This window comes from Nansenia antarctica (genome assembly GCF_963989245.1).
Source record: "Nansenia antarctica genome assembly, chromosome: 9".
NCBI classification, from domain to species: Eukaryota; Metazoa; Chordata; class Actinopteri; order Argentiniformes; family Microstomatidae; genus Nansenia; species Nansenia antarctica.
The window spans coordinates 9,395,097-9,413,955 of NC_137679.1; the positions used below are offsets into that span (position 1 = coordinate 9,395,097).

The window sequence follows — 18,859 nt, forward strand, 5'->3', positions numbered from 1 at the left end:
CTCTGGCCTTTGGAGCATGGTGGTCAGTGGTCACTAGGGATGCCAGCAATGCCTTGTCTTCATTGTCGGTAATAGGATTTGAACCCAGTGAAGAGATGCGATGAGGTGATTGGTTCAGTCCATAGGGTTTAACACTGAAGGCTTCCAGTCCCATGAGTCCCAAGGCTGGAGAAACCCACCTTGTAAATCACACCAGCACTGTCAGAGAGGTGGACCCCCGTGGACTGGAGTCTGTTTTCTTGTCATGACAAACACACACACACACACACACACACACACACACACACACACACACACACAATGTGGTTAATATGAATTGATGAGACACATACTGCTATGCATTGAAGAGCTGGACGGGGATTTCGATTTCAGCTCCACTCTCGCTCCTGTGGGAGAAAAAGTTGCGTTCAGAATAAACTACGGGAAATGTTTTGAGTCAATATGATCGCACTATACTGGATACTGCTCCAAAAGCTGTAAAACGGTACATCATCTTCTCCATCCTGAACAAATATAGGTCCACGCACCAGTCCCCAAAACAAAACACGTCTTCACTTATACCCAGGACAAACTTATTCAAGTTGTTTCCGTCCCAAAGTAAGCTACGGCATTGTTGTTGATCAACACAAATAGCGGTAATTCCATGATCCCGCACTTTCACTTCGCTGCATCCCAAAGGCAATGAGAGAGTCGCATGGTTCCAGGCGACCGCTAAGTGTGTGTGTGCGATTCGTGAGAAAAGTTACTCACCCTCAACAACATCCACACTATCGATGCAATTGCAAACTATCGTGCAGCACCACCACCATGCACTAGCTGGTCCGAGGCGTCTGCGCTCACGCATGATATCATTGATCTCCCCTCCGTGCGCAATCCGAGCGCACATATTGACCAGGCAGTGACCACGCTCTCCTCGTGTGTGAAATCCAAGAGCCCATAGCGTCATCGCAGTTTCCCAAAGGTTCCCATGGACACTTTTAGGTATGAATTTCCTGCCATCTAGTGTTAAAATGCAGCTATTCACTTGTCTTTTTTAGGTTCTCAGCCTTTCCACGACCTCGGGGACGTTGACCTGGACTCGTTGCGTGACAGGTGGCACACATTTTTGGATTGACACACTGTATGATCTCCTTCTCTGAAACTAAATGGTAAACTTTGTATCTGATTGTAATTTGGTTATCAATAGACTAGCGCACGTTTACCTTCTGCGGTGAGTGTTTTATTCAACCGTATGGATGAATAAATCTCAATGGACAACTAATAATGATTAGACTGATGTCGTTAGGACTTCTAAAAGAGTGGCTGTGGAAAAATATATTCTATCATTGTGTACAGGCTTGGCGGACTTGCCTCCTACTCTAATGCTGAGTTGGAACATCATACCCCTTCTTCAGTGTATGATGTGAAGATATGAGGATAATGTGTTTTAAATATGATATGATTTTTTGTTTGTTTTGTTTTTAAAAATGTTTTTAAAATGTTGCATGGTGAGGCTATAAGCAATTTCTTCCTTGGATGGACAGTAGGCCTACAGTCACATTGTACTGTATTCTATTATTTGTATATATTATGTTCTATCCTATTCTAAACAGATACCATGGCAACAGTGAGAGACAAGCTCCTCCACCACCTCACTCCCAGACCAGAGGGGGGAGGGAACATCAAGGTGACCGTCGTGGGTGTGGGTAACGTGGGCATGGCATGTGTCCTCAGCATCTTACAATCAGTGAGTCCTATCATGCATCTCTGAGAGCGCCATTATAGCTTTTGACTTGCCATTATATATCCCAGCTTGTCCTGCCGTGTCTACACCAAGAGGAAAATCAAAACTGTTGTTGTACCACTGGGGGTCGCTGCATAAGACTGTAGGCGTGTGTGTTGTTAATATTGTAGCGAACGGGAACTTGGTAGTGTAACTCGCCCCATGCGGGGGGTCAAACCCCGATCTCCCGCATAACCGCGCTAACCACAACACCAAGAGAGTTAACTCCCTTGGTGGAGCTGTTAACGGACCTCGGGGGGGTTGGTGCAGCCCTGAATAGTGTAACCCCATGCGGGGGTCGAACCCCGATCTCCCGCATAACCGCCGGCCGCGCTAACCACAATACCAAGCGAGTTAACTCTAATGGTGGAGCTGCTAACGGATCTCATATAGGGTATTCAATTACAAATTCAGTTGGGCCAGATTTGAAAACCAAGACATTTTGCTGGGCCAGACATTTTCAGCGGCCAGTAGCCTAGGCACCAGGTAATGACACATTTCAAACCAACACAAATGTAGGCTTAATGAAATACAAGCAGTTTATTTATAGTTTTCCTTTTAAATTAGGTAACATCTGACACAGGCACGTCAAAAGTCATCTCAAAGTGCATAAAAAAGTGTACAGTAGTATACCAATAAAAAAATGTCCTTTTGTAAAATATAAATGTTGGTCATAGCTGAGGCACATCACAAAGTGCTTTTAACTGAATGAAAATAACCATCAACGCCTTGAGTGCACAATTTAACAAGTTACAATTATAGTTAAACAATAAAATTGAATCTAATCGGAACTAAAACATCATATGGACAAATGTATGTGGACACAATTATGGTCTGGGGCTGTTTTTATGGTTTGGGCTAGGCCCCTTAGTCCCAGTGAAGGGAAATCTTAATGCTACAGCATACAATGAGATTCTAGAGAATTGTATGCTTCCAACTTTGTGGCACAACAGTTTAGGGAAGGCCCTTTCCAGTTTCAGCATGACAATGCCCCCATACACAAAGTGAGGTCCATAATGACATGGTTTGCCAAGTTTGGTCTGGGAGAACGTGACTGGCCTGCACACAGTGCTTTGGGATGAGTTGGAACGCCGACTGCGAGCCAGTCCTTCTCGCCCAATCTAGTAGAAAGTCTTCCCCAGAAGAGTGGAAGCTGTTATAGCAGCAACGGTGGGACCAACTCCATATTAATGCCCATGGTTTTGGAATGAGAACTTCAACAAGCACATATGGGTGTGATGTTCAGGTGTCCCAATACTTTTGTCCATATAGTGTATATTTTGTCCAATAAAGTCCATTCATTCATTCCATTCATCCATTCATTCATATATACAATTGCAACTCCAGAAGCCTACATTTAAAAGATATTCCCCCTGACAAAGGGTGGGTTCAGTTACAGCCACTCTGCGGTCCTGTGCAGTGCAGCGTAACTTTTGCAGCATCAGAACTGTAAGGGGCTTTACACACTGCAGGGCTGAACCGTACCATACTGTGCTAGCCCAGATACCGTCTTTTCTGTTCACTTTTCACCTTTTCAGCACTGTTACAGTAACTGTGATGGACGCCTAACCAGGCAATCAATCAATCAATGAATCGATCAATCACATTTATTTAGCACATTTAAACATGACACTTGTCAACCAAAGTGCTTTACAGTAAAAGTACACCTAAAGTGTACAGAAAACAGAAAATAAACAACCAACAGAAGCAACAGAGGAACAGAACAACACGTCAAAACAAAACAAGACAAGAGTCAGAGTAAAGGCCTTTAGTCAGGGAACGCTAAGGAATACAAGTGGGTTTGGAGCTTAGATTTAAAGGACTCGCTAGAAGGGGCAAATCTGATGGACATGGCGATGCTGTTCCAGAGGCAAGCATAGTACAGCTCAGCTTGGCTCACCTCAGTATGGTTCAGTAGTATGAAAAGGGCATAGCAGTCTGTCTATACAAGTACCTACAAACACAAATGATCTAGGCTACATCTGTCTTGCTGTAAAGGGGGTGGCTGATGACGTCACCCTGATAGACACCATGCAGGACAAACTGCTGGGGGAGGTCCTGGACCTGCAGCACGCTAGTCTGTTCCTGAACACCCCCAAGATCACCGCCGCCAGAGGTAAGAGGTGGAGACTGACACTTCCTCCTCCAATGAACTTTGAGGAAGAGGCAAGGATAGGAAGGACAAGAGGAATCAAGGAAAGACTTTTGAGATTTGGTGAAGGGTTTCCTGTCCTCTCTGTGAATAGGATACAAGGAGGAAATGTTTGACACATTCTAACGCTTTGGTCCTCATGTCAGGATCTGATGTAATGATCAGACTTTTCTTTCGAAAAATGTGAATACATTTCTGCGTTGTTGAAAATCAATGACACATCGCTAGTCAACTAACACAGCTTGTTTTGTGAGCCTGCTAACAATGTAAAGTAGTGTTATAGTTAACTAGGTAGCAGTGGGGATTACTCGCCCAATCCATTTCGTTGCAGTATTTTGGCTTGACTAGCGAGTTTGTGTTGTGATCCTCAACAATGTTGAAACGTAGTTCCGTGTTTCAAAAGAAAAGTCTGAACATTTTGATCGGTTGCCGACATGCGGACCAAAGGGTCAGACTGTGTCACATATGTACTTCTTGCAGTAATGCCAAACTGTCTGGATTTGGGGTTTATAATACTTACTTATCATTTATCACAAATGGAGCATGATTTGGTGAATCTCTTAAGCAAAGCAGTAATGCCCCACTAATACCTGGTCGTCATGTCTGTACTATGACATGTTCTCAAACCAGAGCTTTCTCCTACACATGTTCCATACATACAACATACTGTACATGTTGCACTATTTCACTGTAGCAGAGGTGATTTGGAATCACACTCTCGTGACGAGGTAGTCTTGAGCATGTCCTCTTGGCCTAATGATAAATGCTTCTGTCTTCCATGGTGGGGGACCGAGGTTTGAACCCTGCCTGTCACGTCTGGTTTCTTTGCAGACTACGCGGACACGGCCAACTCCAGGCTGTGTGTGATCACTGCGGGGGTGCGTCAGAGGCAGGGCGAGAGTCGTCTGGACCTGGTCCAGAGGAACACGGAGGTGTTTAAACAGATCATCCCACCTCTGGCCCAGCACAGCCCAGACGCCATCCTCCTCGTGGTGTCCAACCCTGGTAAAACACTCTGCTGTACTACTGCCTACTATTACATTCAAACAGGGTTCCCACGGGTCCTTGAAATCCTTGAAAGTTTGTGAATTTGACAAAAAGAAATCAAGGTCTTAAAAGTTTTTGAAAATAGACATGGGTCATTAAAAGTGCTTGAATTCCCATCTCTCTCTCTCTAAAAAATATATACAGTATATATTTTTTTTTCTTTTTTTACTTAGCTCGTCAACTAGTAAATAAGTCTCTGTATTGCTTCACTATACACATATTTCACAATATATTGTTTTGCTGTGCTGTGGTAGAGAAGGCAAGAGACCATCTAGTGTTCACACATTCAAGCCTCTCTTTTTAATTGTTGTCTGTGAGCGGATAGTTCCTATAAATTCTCATCTAGATCTGTCTCAAACTATGCTGTGTTGGGTCCTTGAATATGAGGGAATTGAGTCTTGAAAGTCCTTGAAAGGTGCTTGAATTTGATGTTTCAGAAGGTGTGGAAACCCTGTTCAAAACAAAACAAACAAACTCCAACAGTCGCACAAGTCCGACTTAACAGCTACAATGACTTTCAAAGGCCCAGTAGAGGGATATGTCAACTTTTCGAGCTGCAAAACGAATCATTGTGCTTCTCCACGATGTTCTATGATGATTTTAATCCAAAAATACTTTTTTGGGTGGAAATATGTTGTAGTTTTTGTAAAGTTCCAAATCTCAGACTGTCTCCTTAAAAAGAGCGTCCTTAGCCTTGGCATAGCTTGTTCCTTACATTATACATAAACGGTTCATGTTTTTACAATTCAACGCAATCTGTTATGGCAGTGAAAATGAAAAAATTTATTGGGGAAACAGTGGAGGAGATATCTTGCCTGTACTAGCAGATGGGAGTGGAGTGAGTGGTGGAGGTTTCCTTGTTATCCTTGTTGGTGACTGACCTATTGTGACCTAACCTCCATGAAACCATCTACTGGTGTTGCTGGTTCAGTGGATGTGCTAACGTACGTGGCCTGGAAGCTAAGCGGGTTCCCCCAGGAGAGGGTTCTGGGTAGCGGCACCAACCTGGACTCAGCACGTTACCGCTACCTGATGGGAGAGAGACTGCAGATCCACCCTGGTAGTGTACACGGACACATCATAGGAGAACACGGAGACTCCAGCGGTAACAACAACCCGACTGAATCAATATAGAATACAGCCTCACTTTCTAGCTGTAATGTATAATAATGCATTGTACACTGTGTGTTGTGTTTGTTAGATAGGCCTATGCATGATCGGTTTGACTAGGGGACTACGGTTTGGTTAACTGTAAACAGATTAGGCCTAGTTCTGGATTAAATAACATTCTCCTTAGATGATTCCCATTGAAGATGTAGAGGATTAGGTGTAATCCACACCGATTACATCTAATCCTCTACATCTTCAATGGGAATTTTCTAAGGAAAATGTTATTTAATCCAGAACTAGCAGACTAGGAAAACAGCCCTACCTCACTACAAAACAGTTCCCTCATTGCACTTCTTCTTCTGTCCACACAGTGGCAGTGTGGAGCGGGGCCAATGTGGCAGGGGTCAATTTGGAGAGCCTCACCACTGGTCTGAAGAGAGGGGCGGGGCCTGAGTCAGAGAGATGGGCTGACGTACACCAGACAGTGGTGGAAAGGTAACTGGTGATGAACGACATTATCCTGCTCAGGGGAATATGCTCTAACCGAATGCTCATACTGCAAACTACCTAGGAGGCTTTTTCAGTATGAAGAAAGAATAGAAAGATTAGTAGAAATGTACTGAAATGTAGTATATATAATGGCAGGATATCCTACTAGATATGCATTTCCATGTAGTATGAAATCTGATGGATGAATTGCCTCTGTACTGTATGTAGCAATGCTGCACTTCAAGTGCTCCAATGGACCTATCGCAAAGCCACGGCCCCTTTGAAAACCCCTGGACAAACAAACAATGCTCGCTCAAATTCTTCACTGACAGTGACTGACTGACCGACCGTGACTGAATGACATTCAATGACTTACAATGGCAGGAGTTCAAATTTCTGATTTACAAGTAAGTAATAGATATGTTTTTTTAAAGATGACAAGAATATTCACTATTCAATATTCGCTTTTCACCATCAGATATTAGCGAGTTGTTTGTCCGAGTTTTCTGCCTGTAGTGACTTGTGATATGATTGGACAATTTCTATTTTGGGGCGTGGCTTAGCGATAGGTCTATTGAGTTTCCCTCTCTGAGCTGTCTCTGAATCAACCAATAGGCTAGGTGCACGATCTCACTACTTCCTGAAAGGCAGCTGGTATGAACATATCCTGTCTCACTCTATTGGTTTAATTGATTAATCAGCTGTGCGGTAAACCGTTGGAACACACAGTGCACAGCTGATTAATCAATTAAACCAATAGAGTGAGTCCGGATATGTTCATACCAGCTGCCTTTCAGGAAGTAGTGAGATCGTGCACCTAGCTTATTGGATGCCATCTCCAGGAGATTGATGTGGGAATGTTCTGAGTTTTCCCGAGGAACAAACAACTGACATCTGAGGTGACATTCCTGTAAGGTGATGTCTCAATGTTCCTTAGTGCTTATGAGGTGATCCGTCTGAAGGGGTACACCTCCTGGGCCATCGGTCTGAGTGTGTCCAGCCTGGCCCAGGCCATGCTGAAGAACCTACGCACTGTCCACCCTGTGTCCACCCTCATTAAGGTACAGTACCGTAGGTCTCCACTAGGGGCCAGCACTGCTCACTAAATGACCACTCAGCAGCTGGGTTTGATATGATATACTGATTATAGTCATGAATATTATACTGTATGTTTATGTTACTCCATTTAGCCTATTAAGTATAGTGGACACGAGTAGAATATTCAGAATATACTCTGAATAATGTATGTTCTGTGTGTAGTGTGGTGGGGATCAGTTGGTAGAGTAATGGGGCTAGCAATGCTGATATTGGGGGTTTGTTTCTCCCTGGGACCAAAAAATGTATGCACTCAAAAATGTATCCCCTAAAAAATGTATGCACTCAAAAATGTATCCCCTAAAAAATGTATGCACTCAAAAATGTATACACTCAAAAATGTATGCACTCAAAAATGTATACACTCAAAAATGTATGCACTCCCTGTATTAAGTAAGTAAGTCAGCAAAAAGTCACATGTACAGTATATAGCATGTTGTCTGTGTTGTCTTCCAGGGCATGTATGGGGTGGAGGAGGAGGTGTTCCTCAGTCTGCCCTGTGTGCTGGGCTGGGGTGGGGTGTGTGGAGTCCTCAACCTGCCGCTGAGAGACACGGAGGCTCGAGGGCTGCAGGAGAGTGCACGCATCCTGGGTCAGACTGCCAGAGAGCTGGGCCTCTGAGCTGGTGAGCCATGGAGCCTCAGGACAAGGCAAAGAATGAATAAAAGCCACTCTGACTAACGAAGAAAGGGCCTGAATACTACAGTATACCCAGTACTCAAGTTGTAAAAGAAAATCAGGGGGGATGGTCGATTTTATCATATGGGGACAATTTTAGCATCCCCACAGCGTCAGTGACTTCAGTGTCAGTGACTTGGTAAAAATGTCATTGCATGTGTGCGTGCCCCCTCGCCCACAGTATTTTACTCAATATGCGTAAAACTAAATGTTGAAATAGCAGTAATACCACATTCAATGATAAAATGACATAAGGGATGGAAAGGGGGATGGCAGTTTTAGAAGGGGGATGATTTTTACAGTTTTTATGCCATCCCCCCTCAACTCGAGTGCTGAGTATATCTATCTATCAATAAAGTACCTACCTACCTACTATCTATCTATCTATCTATCTATCAACACATTGGGCTCCTTTTGTGTGATTAAACAGACTGTACATGTTGCCTTTCGTCACCATTTATTTGTGAGAGTCAACATCTGGTGTATTTTTTTGCTTATGGATTATTGATAAAGGCAGGCAGCAACAGTTAGTCGCTCCTCCTCAATGCTTAACACATTGGATATCAGATAGTGACATCCACTTGTGCTGCTTCTGACCAAAGGAGCATCATTGCCCCTCTAACAAATGGGGTAGCAAGTTAGATGTATGGCCAGAGGAGGGCAGGCTAGAGTATGCTGGTGCAGTACTTTACTCACTCTGAGACCTTGGCATGAGAACCACCATAAAGTTGTTCAACTCCAAGGAGGGTATGTTTATCTATGTGTAGAGGAAGGTGTTGCATTATCAGGTGAACGTAGTTTCTACCAGCCCCGGACCTGATACTACATGTGCCTTTTTATCTGCTTGTATGTATTTCCACATGTTCCACTGTGTGACACACAGTATGATCTGACTATACTGTAATATCCTGTAACTGCGGTTGATCCAGTGACCCTATGTGTTATTTTACCCTACATTGTTGTAAGAATGTCCTCTTTGGAAAATAAATGATTCAATACTAATAATACATAATTGGTCTTGTTGTTAGCTGAAGATAGAGGCTATGATGGTTGAGATATTGTATCCAAAATGTATGTTCTTTCTGTGTCATTCTTGTTGCCGCAGTAGGTAGTTCAGAGATATTGAGCGTCAACGTTTTTACATTCCATTATGTTTTGTGAGATGGAAACTTTGTATTTTATTAATTACTAACTAAAAAATGTCAACATTTTTAAAATAACACCACACAGGCATTAATAGACACCTAAAGGATCAGATTATGTAGAAAACTCAATTTTGACAAAAATGGAGATAGAACCTTATAATTCTAACGTCACGACTGCTGCTCTGCCCAGCTTTAAACGAAAGCTCCCCGTCTGTAATGGTGCTTTTGATAATGAGATAGTGTGCCGTGTGATTACTTATTTTAACCGCCAGAGGTCAGTACATGCTTAGTTTTATTCGGTAAGGAAAGTGCCTTGACAAGATATATTGCGTTTGGGAGTGTTTTGCATTTATGACATAGGACACCGGAGAGTAAAACAGAAAATGTGAAATCCTAAGATAAAAGTGAAGGAGTGGGTTGATAATAGAGGGTGTGTGGCAGGTACATACAAGCAGTAGGCTGCTGTTCCAGACTGGACTGTTATTGCGTAGCCTGTGAAGCATGTCAGAAAAAATGAGAGAGAGGAATCAGCTTTGATTCGATTGAGATTATGAATATTGCCTTTTTTTTTTTTTTAAAGACACCGCTCTTGACATTGCCGTTGGGCATTTCAGCGAAGAAAACACGATACGTCCCTGAATTGTTACGCTGTCCAACCAAATGTGGTGCTGAAAAGAATGATCCACCATAGATGACTTGGATGAAACTTGTCATAAGGCAACTTATGCCTTCTAAGTTATGATAGACCACTTTTGCCGTGTGCGTAATAGCTGGTTTAAGAAATACTGTTGAATGACACATTGGTAACTAAAATCTGGCGTGCATTGAGAATACGTTTGATAAAACTTAAATAATATGAACCAAAACGGGGCTTTCGTTTGCGTGATGGAATGGCACAGAGTCCCAACAGAACGAAATCTGCCAGTGGACAGGCTGGCAAGGGAGTCTAACATTTCGGTGCAGACACAATGTGCACCTGTAGCGCACTCATTCTAAGGGTCATTACGCACGGCAGTGTTATGCCCTTTCAGACATACCACACGTCATAAACATTATGTTTACCTTAAATTAATCGTGTTTCTATGCAAGGTTTTATAATGGCCAATTATTCTATACAGAGACACGCTTGCCATTTATTTTTCTTCTCTTAGACTTGTAGCCTGGATACCGAAGAAAGCGTCCTTTGGTATTTGAGATTTTTAAAAGACCGAGAGAAGGGTGGACGGGGGGGGGGGGAGACTGATAATTTGAAGACATTGCCAGGGGTACATTGTCAAATTCAAAAGGCATTTCAAAGAACCAAACCATTCACTTTCTTTTTTTCATTCTCTCTCCTATTTTTTCCTTTCTCTCCGTCTTTCTTTCTTTCTTTCTTTTCGCCCGGTTTGCAGGGCCCGTTTGAATCCACCAATGGGCTTTCAAAGTTGGAAACATTGGAATGTAAATGAGCCCAGCGCGTGCTCCCTCCCGGGCGCAGTGAAAGCTCGGGATTGTTTATTGAGCTCCCGGAGCCACGCGCCTGGCTGAATCACCCAGCGGGGGCGGGGCCTGGCGGGGAAGCGTGCGTCTCTCCAAAGGGGTGGGGGTGTGTGCAGGCGCGTGTTGAAAAAGAGGAGTGCTGCCAAAGTTTGGGTCAGATCAGATCGGGCTCGTGGAGTAAGCAAGCAAGGCACATGCAGTCAAGAAAGACTTGGACACCCCCAGATAGCCACTGCGCGCTCCAGCTATAGCCACACACGGTCCCCACGCCAAGGACACGAGAGCGGTGCGCTCGCCAACCCTCTGTTTCTTCCTCTCCTCTTCCACTGAGTGTGAGACTCAGTGCGCTCCTGTCCGCCAGTTTACGCAGTCTATCGCATCATTAGCTCTGTCTCATCATCCACCGGACGAGATGGAAACGACTACCACCACCATCACCACCACGCAACTGACACAGAACGCGTGCCCCTTTGGAATGACAGAGAGGCACGCCACGATCACCTTGCACGCACCGGCCCAGGACTGTGCAGGACTCCCACCCACAGCCCACGCCAACAACACCACCACCGCGGCCGCCGCTTACCAAAGCAAGACCAACAAGGTGCTGAAAAGACAGCGCTCCAGCTCGCCGGAGCTCCTGCGCTGCAAGCGGCGACTCAGCTTCAACGGCCTGGGTTACTCCGTGCCCCAGCAGCAGCCGGTGACCGTGGCGCGGCGGAACGAACGCGAGAGGAACCGGGTCAAGCAGGTCAACATGGGCTTCCAGACGCTGCGTCAGCACGTGCCCAACGGCGCGGCCAACAAGAAGATGAGCAAAGTGGAGACGCTGAGGTCCGCCGTGGAGTACATCAGGGCCCTGCAGCATCTCCTGGACGAGCACGACGCGGTGTCGGCGGCCTTCCAGAGCGGCGTGCCGCCGTCCCCCGCCGTCTCCAACGCCTACTCGGCGGAGCCGCCGGAGTCGCCGCGCTCCACCTACTCGTCGGACGAGGGGAGCTACGAGCCCCTGAGCTCCGAGGAACAGGAGCTGCTGGACTTTACCACTTGGTTCGACAGGTACTGACTGAGCTATAGCTTACAGGTAGTCTAACAATTTAGACTAAATGGCATCACTGTCTATCACACAGCACTTGTGTGTGTGTGTGTGTGTGTGTAAGCTACTTCTGATCTGAAGCCCATAGTTGAATGACATTTGATATTTGATGACGTTATTCGACTCGCTCTGCAGAAAAGACAAGCCATGCACCCCGTGAAAGCGCTCTCTGTGCGCTTGGCACTGACTCTCTCCCTCCCCTCCTCTCCAGGCGGGTTTTGCAGGTGCAAAGAAGCAATAGCGAGAGAAGAAAGTAAAAGCAGAGAGGGCTTTGGTCACCGTTGCTATGCTACGGGAGAGAATGCCATAGGCTGCAGCGAGCCTAGAGTCCCTCTTGGAACAACACGGGGGAGAAAGTGACTGTGCGAGCTGTGCTGGACAAAGTGTCCCATGCAAGGACGAGGGGACTGCCAGTTTGACGCGTGGAATTAAATAATTCTACATCGATGTTCGAATAAGTGCAATTATACTACGCGACACGGGATCTGCGGAGATTGCACTGTTATCCATCAGAAGTGCTCGGCTGTATAGTTCCTGAGGACTTCTTTTTTTTTTTTTTTCTCACATCAGTTTCAGATGAGCGCAAGCCCTCCTCAACTGCCGCATCTGTTTGGAGCGAAGCTGATGCCCCATCTTTGAACTTGTTTGGTGTATTTTTTTTTCCCCTTGAAATTGAAATTGTATCATAGGCCTACAGTGCATTGTTTGCTATGAAGACTTATTTTTGTACATTGAGATCAACAAAAACTGGAACACTGCCACTTTCCTGACAGTGAGGGCGCATGGTAACCAATTGGAGAGAGTCATAACTGTTGATCCCAGTTGACAGTGAATGGCATATTGGCCTATGGTGTGCGATTGGTCGGCAATATAAGATAGGTGTAGGCTACTACTGCTTCCTGTGAAAGATTGAAGGTTTCTATGTGGTATGGAGACATTTATCAATGTATGCACTTGTTCTCCGTTTTCCGTAACCTAAAATGTAAATATGCGATTTTAACAGATATATTTTGTGTAAAACAGGTTTTTTATAAATAAAGATGAATCTATTTATATTAAATGTTGTGGTGTTGGGGTATCAATCTCTTTAGAATAATATTCTATACATGATTATGTCATAATGTGTCTCTATGGGGACTTCTACTCTGAGTCCTCTACTACACAGACCTTCAGTCTGACCTTTCCCCGAGTAGTTTTGGCACATTATTAGGAAAACTGCGCAGCTGTGTGGACACTCAATAACCATTAGGTAAAAGACGTGCACCTTTCCTTGCGCTTTGTCTGCATTGAGAACAGGGAGATTAATATTACGTTTCATGATGCATTGCATTGTTTCGTGTTCATGCTCGCTCTTTGCCCAATAAGCTACAGGGCCTAGAGCTAGAGGGGTGGGTGAGAGGGGAGGGGGGGGTATATACAATCCACTCTCCTCAAAGGGTATAGTCACTTTGAAATACGACCAGGGGACCAGGGGGAAAGTCAGGAAGACAATACAGCGGGTCAAAATACGTATTGGCCGATTGAGATCAATCTAAATAAAACCTAGGCTTGTAGACGACTTGTATCCCCGACTGTGTTTTTCAGGGCACACACACAAGCCAATCAAAAAGCCCATCTCATGCGAAATGGGGAGCACAACACCCCATTGTGCCCAATATAAATGTGTGCGTCGTTGCGCCTCATTATGCGTGTTATCCTTTGTAAATAAAGATCGATGCCAAATCCAACGAAGGACAAAGAGAAATTACGAGTTTAATTTCAACCTGGTGCCCTGCTCGTGAATGGAATGAACCTCATATGCAGGCGCTATCCCGTAGGTTATGATTGAGGTTGGCTATATGGCAATCATTGACTGATTGATAATAGGTCATGGAAATAATGTTTCCGACAGTGGAACAATTGGGGACAGGGGGGAGTTTTGCTTTAAAAGAGTCGGATAGCCTAACCAACATTATCCACACGTTGCAAGATGAAATACTTAAATATCAATGAGAATATAGGCCTATAATGATATTATGCTTACTTGCTGCCTTGACACACACACACACACACACACACACACACACACACACAACACACACACACACACACACACACACAGACACACACACACACACACACACACACACACACAACACACACACACACACACACACACACACACACACACACACACACACACACACACACACACACGCACACAAGGTCCCCTCCCGCCCCCCCCCCCCCCCCTCTCTCTCTGACGCCTATGCGCCATAAAAGAGTTTTCTGTTTGCAGGTGTAAGCCACGTGCCTGCACTCAATGACAAAGCGCTCAGCAATCCAATTGGCCAATGGCTCGCGTCCGTCTAGTAGGCTATAGTCCTGTCTGTTGGGACAGAAACAAAATCTAACAAGTGATAAATGACATCAATTACTCATATCTTTATATAACCTCCCACGTCCCAGCGATTGAATAGACAAACCAATGTTGGCGAGAAAAACCCCGCTGGTCCATTATTACATGCGTGAAATGCTATTTTCAAGTGCAAGTCGAAATGTCTTATGCTTGCGTTGGTCTGGTCCTACCATGGACATGCAATTTACTCGAGGTCCATAAAAAGGGGGAGAATAAAGAGATTTATTCATGTCATTTGAGCGGTGGGGTGATTTTCACCCTCACAATGCAAAGGGGGTAATATTCATGTTGGGGTAATCAAATACTGACCAATCAATCAAAGACAACCTATTCACACAAGGGCATTTTCTGCATAAACCTTTGATGTATGCACAAACCGTTCCATTCCCGGCTGCGCTTTTACCATAAACATAATATCGGGGTAAATTGGCCCAGATAATGACCCCGTAGACACCGGCAGAGGTTAATCTGTTGCCCTCAATAAGTAGAGATCTGTGCGCTCCTCAGAGCTATAGGGCCCGTCTTGCTTTAATTGAATGCGAAATGAACGTCGTTATCCTGAAGATCAAGGCAGAAAAGAAATTGTAGCTAAATAAACTGTAGTGGAGGAGGTGTAGGCTATTGCTGAACTTCCGTCCAACAACCTTGTTTTTGCTTTATACAATTTTGTTATGGCACTGTAGGCAATAACGGCGTATTCGTGTTTGTATTTCACAACATTAATCCTTTCAAAGGCAAACACTTTATCACTGTCTGTGTGCCATAAGGGTCTTTTTTAAAGTGCTTTGATAACTGAATGGTTGAATGCAAGCTACCAAAATAGTTCTACAGTCATATCGCTCACTTTAATTTAACTTAAGTGCATTAAAAACGTTATTTTTCACTTATACACACGTATAACTCTTACCCTTGCCCTTGACTCTTTATTCCCATGTATATGTTACGGTACATGTGGGAATACGGTACATGTGGGAAAAATGGGTTAGGGTTAGGTGCTACGTTGACTACGTGCTGGCATGTCTAACCCTACCCCTACCCCTAACCCTAACCCTAACCGTAGCACCCTAGCACCTAACCCTAACCCTATTTTTCCCACATGTACCGCATTCCCACATGTACCGTAATATACATCTATTCTAGGAGTCTTAACTTTACCTGTGGGCAAAATGCTTTCATATCTGCATTCACCATCTTGCATTCATTTTAAAATCTCCTTCAAAATACTATGAATGATTTATGTATATTTCAGTATGCTCATCAACAGACCTGAATGGGTATAAATGGCACCTGTTGAATAGGGTGACTGACTATCTCCAAGGTGTCCGGCCTACCTGTGAAAGGTCAAAAACGAGGATCAGATCAGTGTCACAGAGCAAGCCCCCTTCACCCGATCACACCCGTCTGCAGGTGAGAGGTGGAGGGTTGGCGTTAAAGGTAAGCCCCCAGAGTAATAATTCAGACACTGTGCTTGTAAAAATGGTGAAAGTGGACTTTGTCTTGGCACGCACTGCCATTTCCTCAGACAACAAGGCCCACCTGTCTCCTGTTTGTCTGGCCTTTTAGGCAATATTTGATTCCATATACTTTAAAAAAACCTGAGCGAAATAGGCATGGAAGTGGCTTACAATGACCTCTGAGATAAAGTGATAAGGACATCGTTGGATAAGGTTTGCCCGATGATTCAGATTCAGATTCAGATAACGTTTATTGCCATTATGCATACACATGTAGGAATTTGCTTTGGCATTACAGTAAGTGCGTTTATACTTTTTTCACGTGTATACAAAAACAAATGTAAAAAACAGGACAACACATGACAGACAACAGTGCATTGGATAGTGCTACATACTGTATATAAAGATGATAAAAATGAGACTTAATTGCTCCATAATTTAGATGTAAAGTTAGAGCAGACAAATATCTACTGAGTGGATGCTATGCATCACCGTTTAGCTAACACGAGAGAGGAATAGGTGCGAGCGAGAATAGACAGGGGAGGAGATATGCGATAGACACATATAGGGAGACATGAAGAGAGGGGAGATTAAGTTAAATGCATGGAGAGATGGAGACACAACCTTGGCCGGTGCTTACACAGTTGTTAATCTTTAAGCAAGAGCGACAGAAACGGCATACACATGAAAGGACAACAAACACACAATCAATTAGCGGTAGGCTCATTTGTAATGTGCGGATGCCATTGCAACACATTGCTCCGTCTGTCCGTCTGTCTGTCTGTACAAACATAGCCAGAGAGGTTGGACAAGGGGGGGGCGATGGAAGAGTGATGACTATAGAGAGACCGTGTTTGAAGGTCAGTGGATACTGTAAAGACTATCGTGGTTTATGGTATACTGCTCACATCTGGTTTTCTTGTCCTGCCTTATCCTTATAAGGGCCTGGCTTTGGGAAAGCGGAACCTTTCGTATCAGTGACAAGTGACCCTGACCCTCTAAAGTGCCTTAAAACGTGGGCTGGACTAATGTTAATATGCTTATGGAGCGCTCACAGCAATATATGTTATGCGTAGGGGGAAGCACGGAATAGTTGAATGAATTAATGGTCTTTATTGTCATTGCTATAGTACAGGTACCAAACAACGACATTTTAGGAGGGGTGGCTCCCCTGGTGCTAGGAAAGAAAAAAAAAAAAAAAAAAAAAACACAAGAAGGGAAGGAGCTGGTTTACATAAATAAAGGCTATGTACACTATCCACTATACTATACTGTACAGATAGACGACTAGGGTTGTCATATTGCACATAGTGTTATTGCACATTCATTTAAAGTGTCGCAGTTTGCAGGCTTGAAATGTACATATTTGTGCCTCAGCACTACACCTGATTTTTTCAGTCCAGCAGCTGCCATCAATCCGTCCAGACTGTCCAGGGCCCAGAACCTAGGTCTTTGCTGTGTTCAGGGCCTGGATGGCCCTGGGGTAGAAGCTGTTCTTCAGTCTGTTTGTCCTTGCGGCCATGGTCCTGTACCGCCTTTTCGAGGGCAGCCGGGTAAAGTGTTCGTACCCAGGGTGGGTTGGGTCCCTGGAGATCTTGGAGGCCTTCCTGAGACAGCGTGTGTTGTACAGCTCTTCCAGAGAGGGGAGGGGGGCGCCGGTTACGTCACCAGTTACAGGGGTACTTGGTATTTGCCCCTACATTTAAAGGGGTACGTCACCTTTTTTGATTAGACCACATACTCATTATCTCCAGCATCATACCAGTGGTTACATACTGTATGTGAAAATTATGATTGGCTTGAAGTTATGTAGTCAGTTGTAGTTTTTCTAAAAAACTACAACCACAAAAGTTCTCCCTCTGGCTGGGAACTCCGAAAACCATTGCAAGTAAAAATGTATTTTTTTACCCACAATGACATCATAGCGGGTCATTTCCTTAGGATATTTGCTCTTAGCTTTTTTTCCCTTTTTTTTTTTTACTATAGAATGTAGACAATCTCTGTTTTCACATCCAGTATGTTGAGATGATGAATATGAGGTGAACTAAAATGGTGAAGTGTCCCTTTAAGGCTTATTCCAAAGTGCCTTCTTCTGGAATAAGTGAGAGCATTTCCAAAAATGTCTGTTAAATGCGATAAAGAAGCAGCCTAGGTCTGGCTAGCGGACATTTCTTTTATCCTCTAACACTCGTCGCCATCCAGCGGTCCAGATAAATTCCATTTATTTCTCTCCACCTGCGAGAGCCAAGAGAGAGAGAGTTTCGTTTCAATACAGGGGGATTCAGTGGCAAAGTCGCTCAATGCCCTGAGCCATATTGTGCACATGTTTCTTAGGAATGGGTACCTGGCTCTTTTATACAAAACACACACAATGGTTTTCTCCGTGCCAAATGGAGCCCATCAGATTTCATTTTATCTTTTCTCTCTCATGCAAGTTAATGTCAGGAGGAGGCCACTCCAGTGTGTTTGGAAAATCCTCTTTCCTCCCACAACCAAAAAAGTCTTAAATAGGCGTCCTCCCTCCCCTGCTCCGAGCCGCCGAGTCGACAAAAAAGTCAGTCATCGGACTCGTGTTTTTTCTTCTATCTTAAAAAAAAAAAAAATCTTTCTCTTTTCGAAAAAAGAAGGAGAAGGGAGAAAAAAAAAAGGAAAAAAAAAGTTTGAAAAGCTCGCACCCCAACACTTTTAACTGACACTTCACTGTGTGTCTGAATAGGCCCTAAACTTCAGACGACCTAGGGGAGGAGGAGGGCCCCAGCACAGGGCTAAATGCGCCGGGGGGGGGGGGTAAGGGGGGTAAGGGGGGGGAGGTAGAGAGAGGGGCAGTCATTTGCATGGGCCATTGTACTGCACAAGTTTGGGTGCTTTTTTTTCGGAGCCAGGGCCCTTTTGCCCGCTTACTTCCACTCTGGCTGGCCGTGGCGCGTTGTGAATAGTCACTGCTCGGGGGGAGACAC

The 18,859-nt window shown here is 44.5% G+C and overlaps 2 protein-coding genes across 3 annotated transcripts; both read left to right on the plus strand.

Moving 5' to 3' along the window:
• Positions 1-1,071: 1,071 nt before the first annotated feature.
• LOC308164979 (L-lactate dehydrogenase B chain-like) lies at positions 1,072-9,330 on the plus strand. 2 transcript variants are annotated; one of them, XM_080539064.1, is made up of 8 exons: positions 1,072-1,148; positions 1,593-1,726; positions 3,761-3,878; positions 4,746-4,919; positions 5,893-6,066; positions 6,443-6,566; positions 7,498-7,621; positions 8,112-9,330. In XM_080539064.1, exons 2-8 carry the CDS (start codon positions 1,598-1,600, stop codon positions 8,274-8,276), a joined length of 1,008 nt encoding a protein of 335 aa, XP_080395190.1. In that variant the 5' UTR covers positions 1,072-1,148; positions 1,593-1,597; the 3' UTR covers positions 8,277-9,330. The 2 variants fall into 2 exon arrangements, with proteins under 2 accessions (XP_080395190.1, XP_080395191.1); XM_080539065.1 differs by having other exon boundaries at positions 1,121-1,210.
• Positions 9,331-11,369: 2,039 nt separating this feature from the next.
• Positions 11,370-12,020, plus strand: LOC308165093 (achaete-scute homolog 1b-like; the record flags this gene model as incomplete). The annotated part of the gene is made up of 1 exon (XM_080539191.1): positions 11,370-12,020. One exon carries the CDS (start codon positions 11,370-11,372, stop codon positions 12,018-12,020), a length of 651 nt encoding a protein of 216 aa, XP_080395317.1.
• Positions 12,021-18,859: the final 6,839 nt, after the last annotated feature.

Coding starts and splice junctions, on each gene's coding strand:
- LOC308164979 (XM_080539064.1), top strand. CDS start 1,598: ATGGCAACAGTGAGAGACAAGCTCCTCCACCACCTCACTCCCAGACCA. Junction 1,727..3,760: donor TCCTCAGCATCTTACAATCA/GTGAGTCCTATC, acceptor CTTGCTGTAAAG/GGGGTGGCTGATGACGTCAC. Junction 6,067..6,442: donor AGAACACGGAGACTCCAGCG/GTAACAACAACC, acceptor CTGTCCACACAG/TGGCAGTGTGGAGCGGGGCC.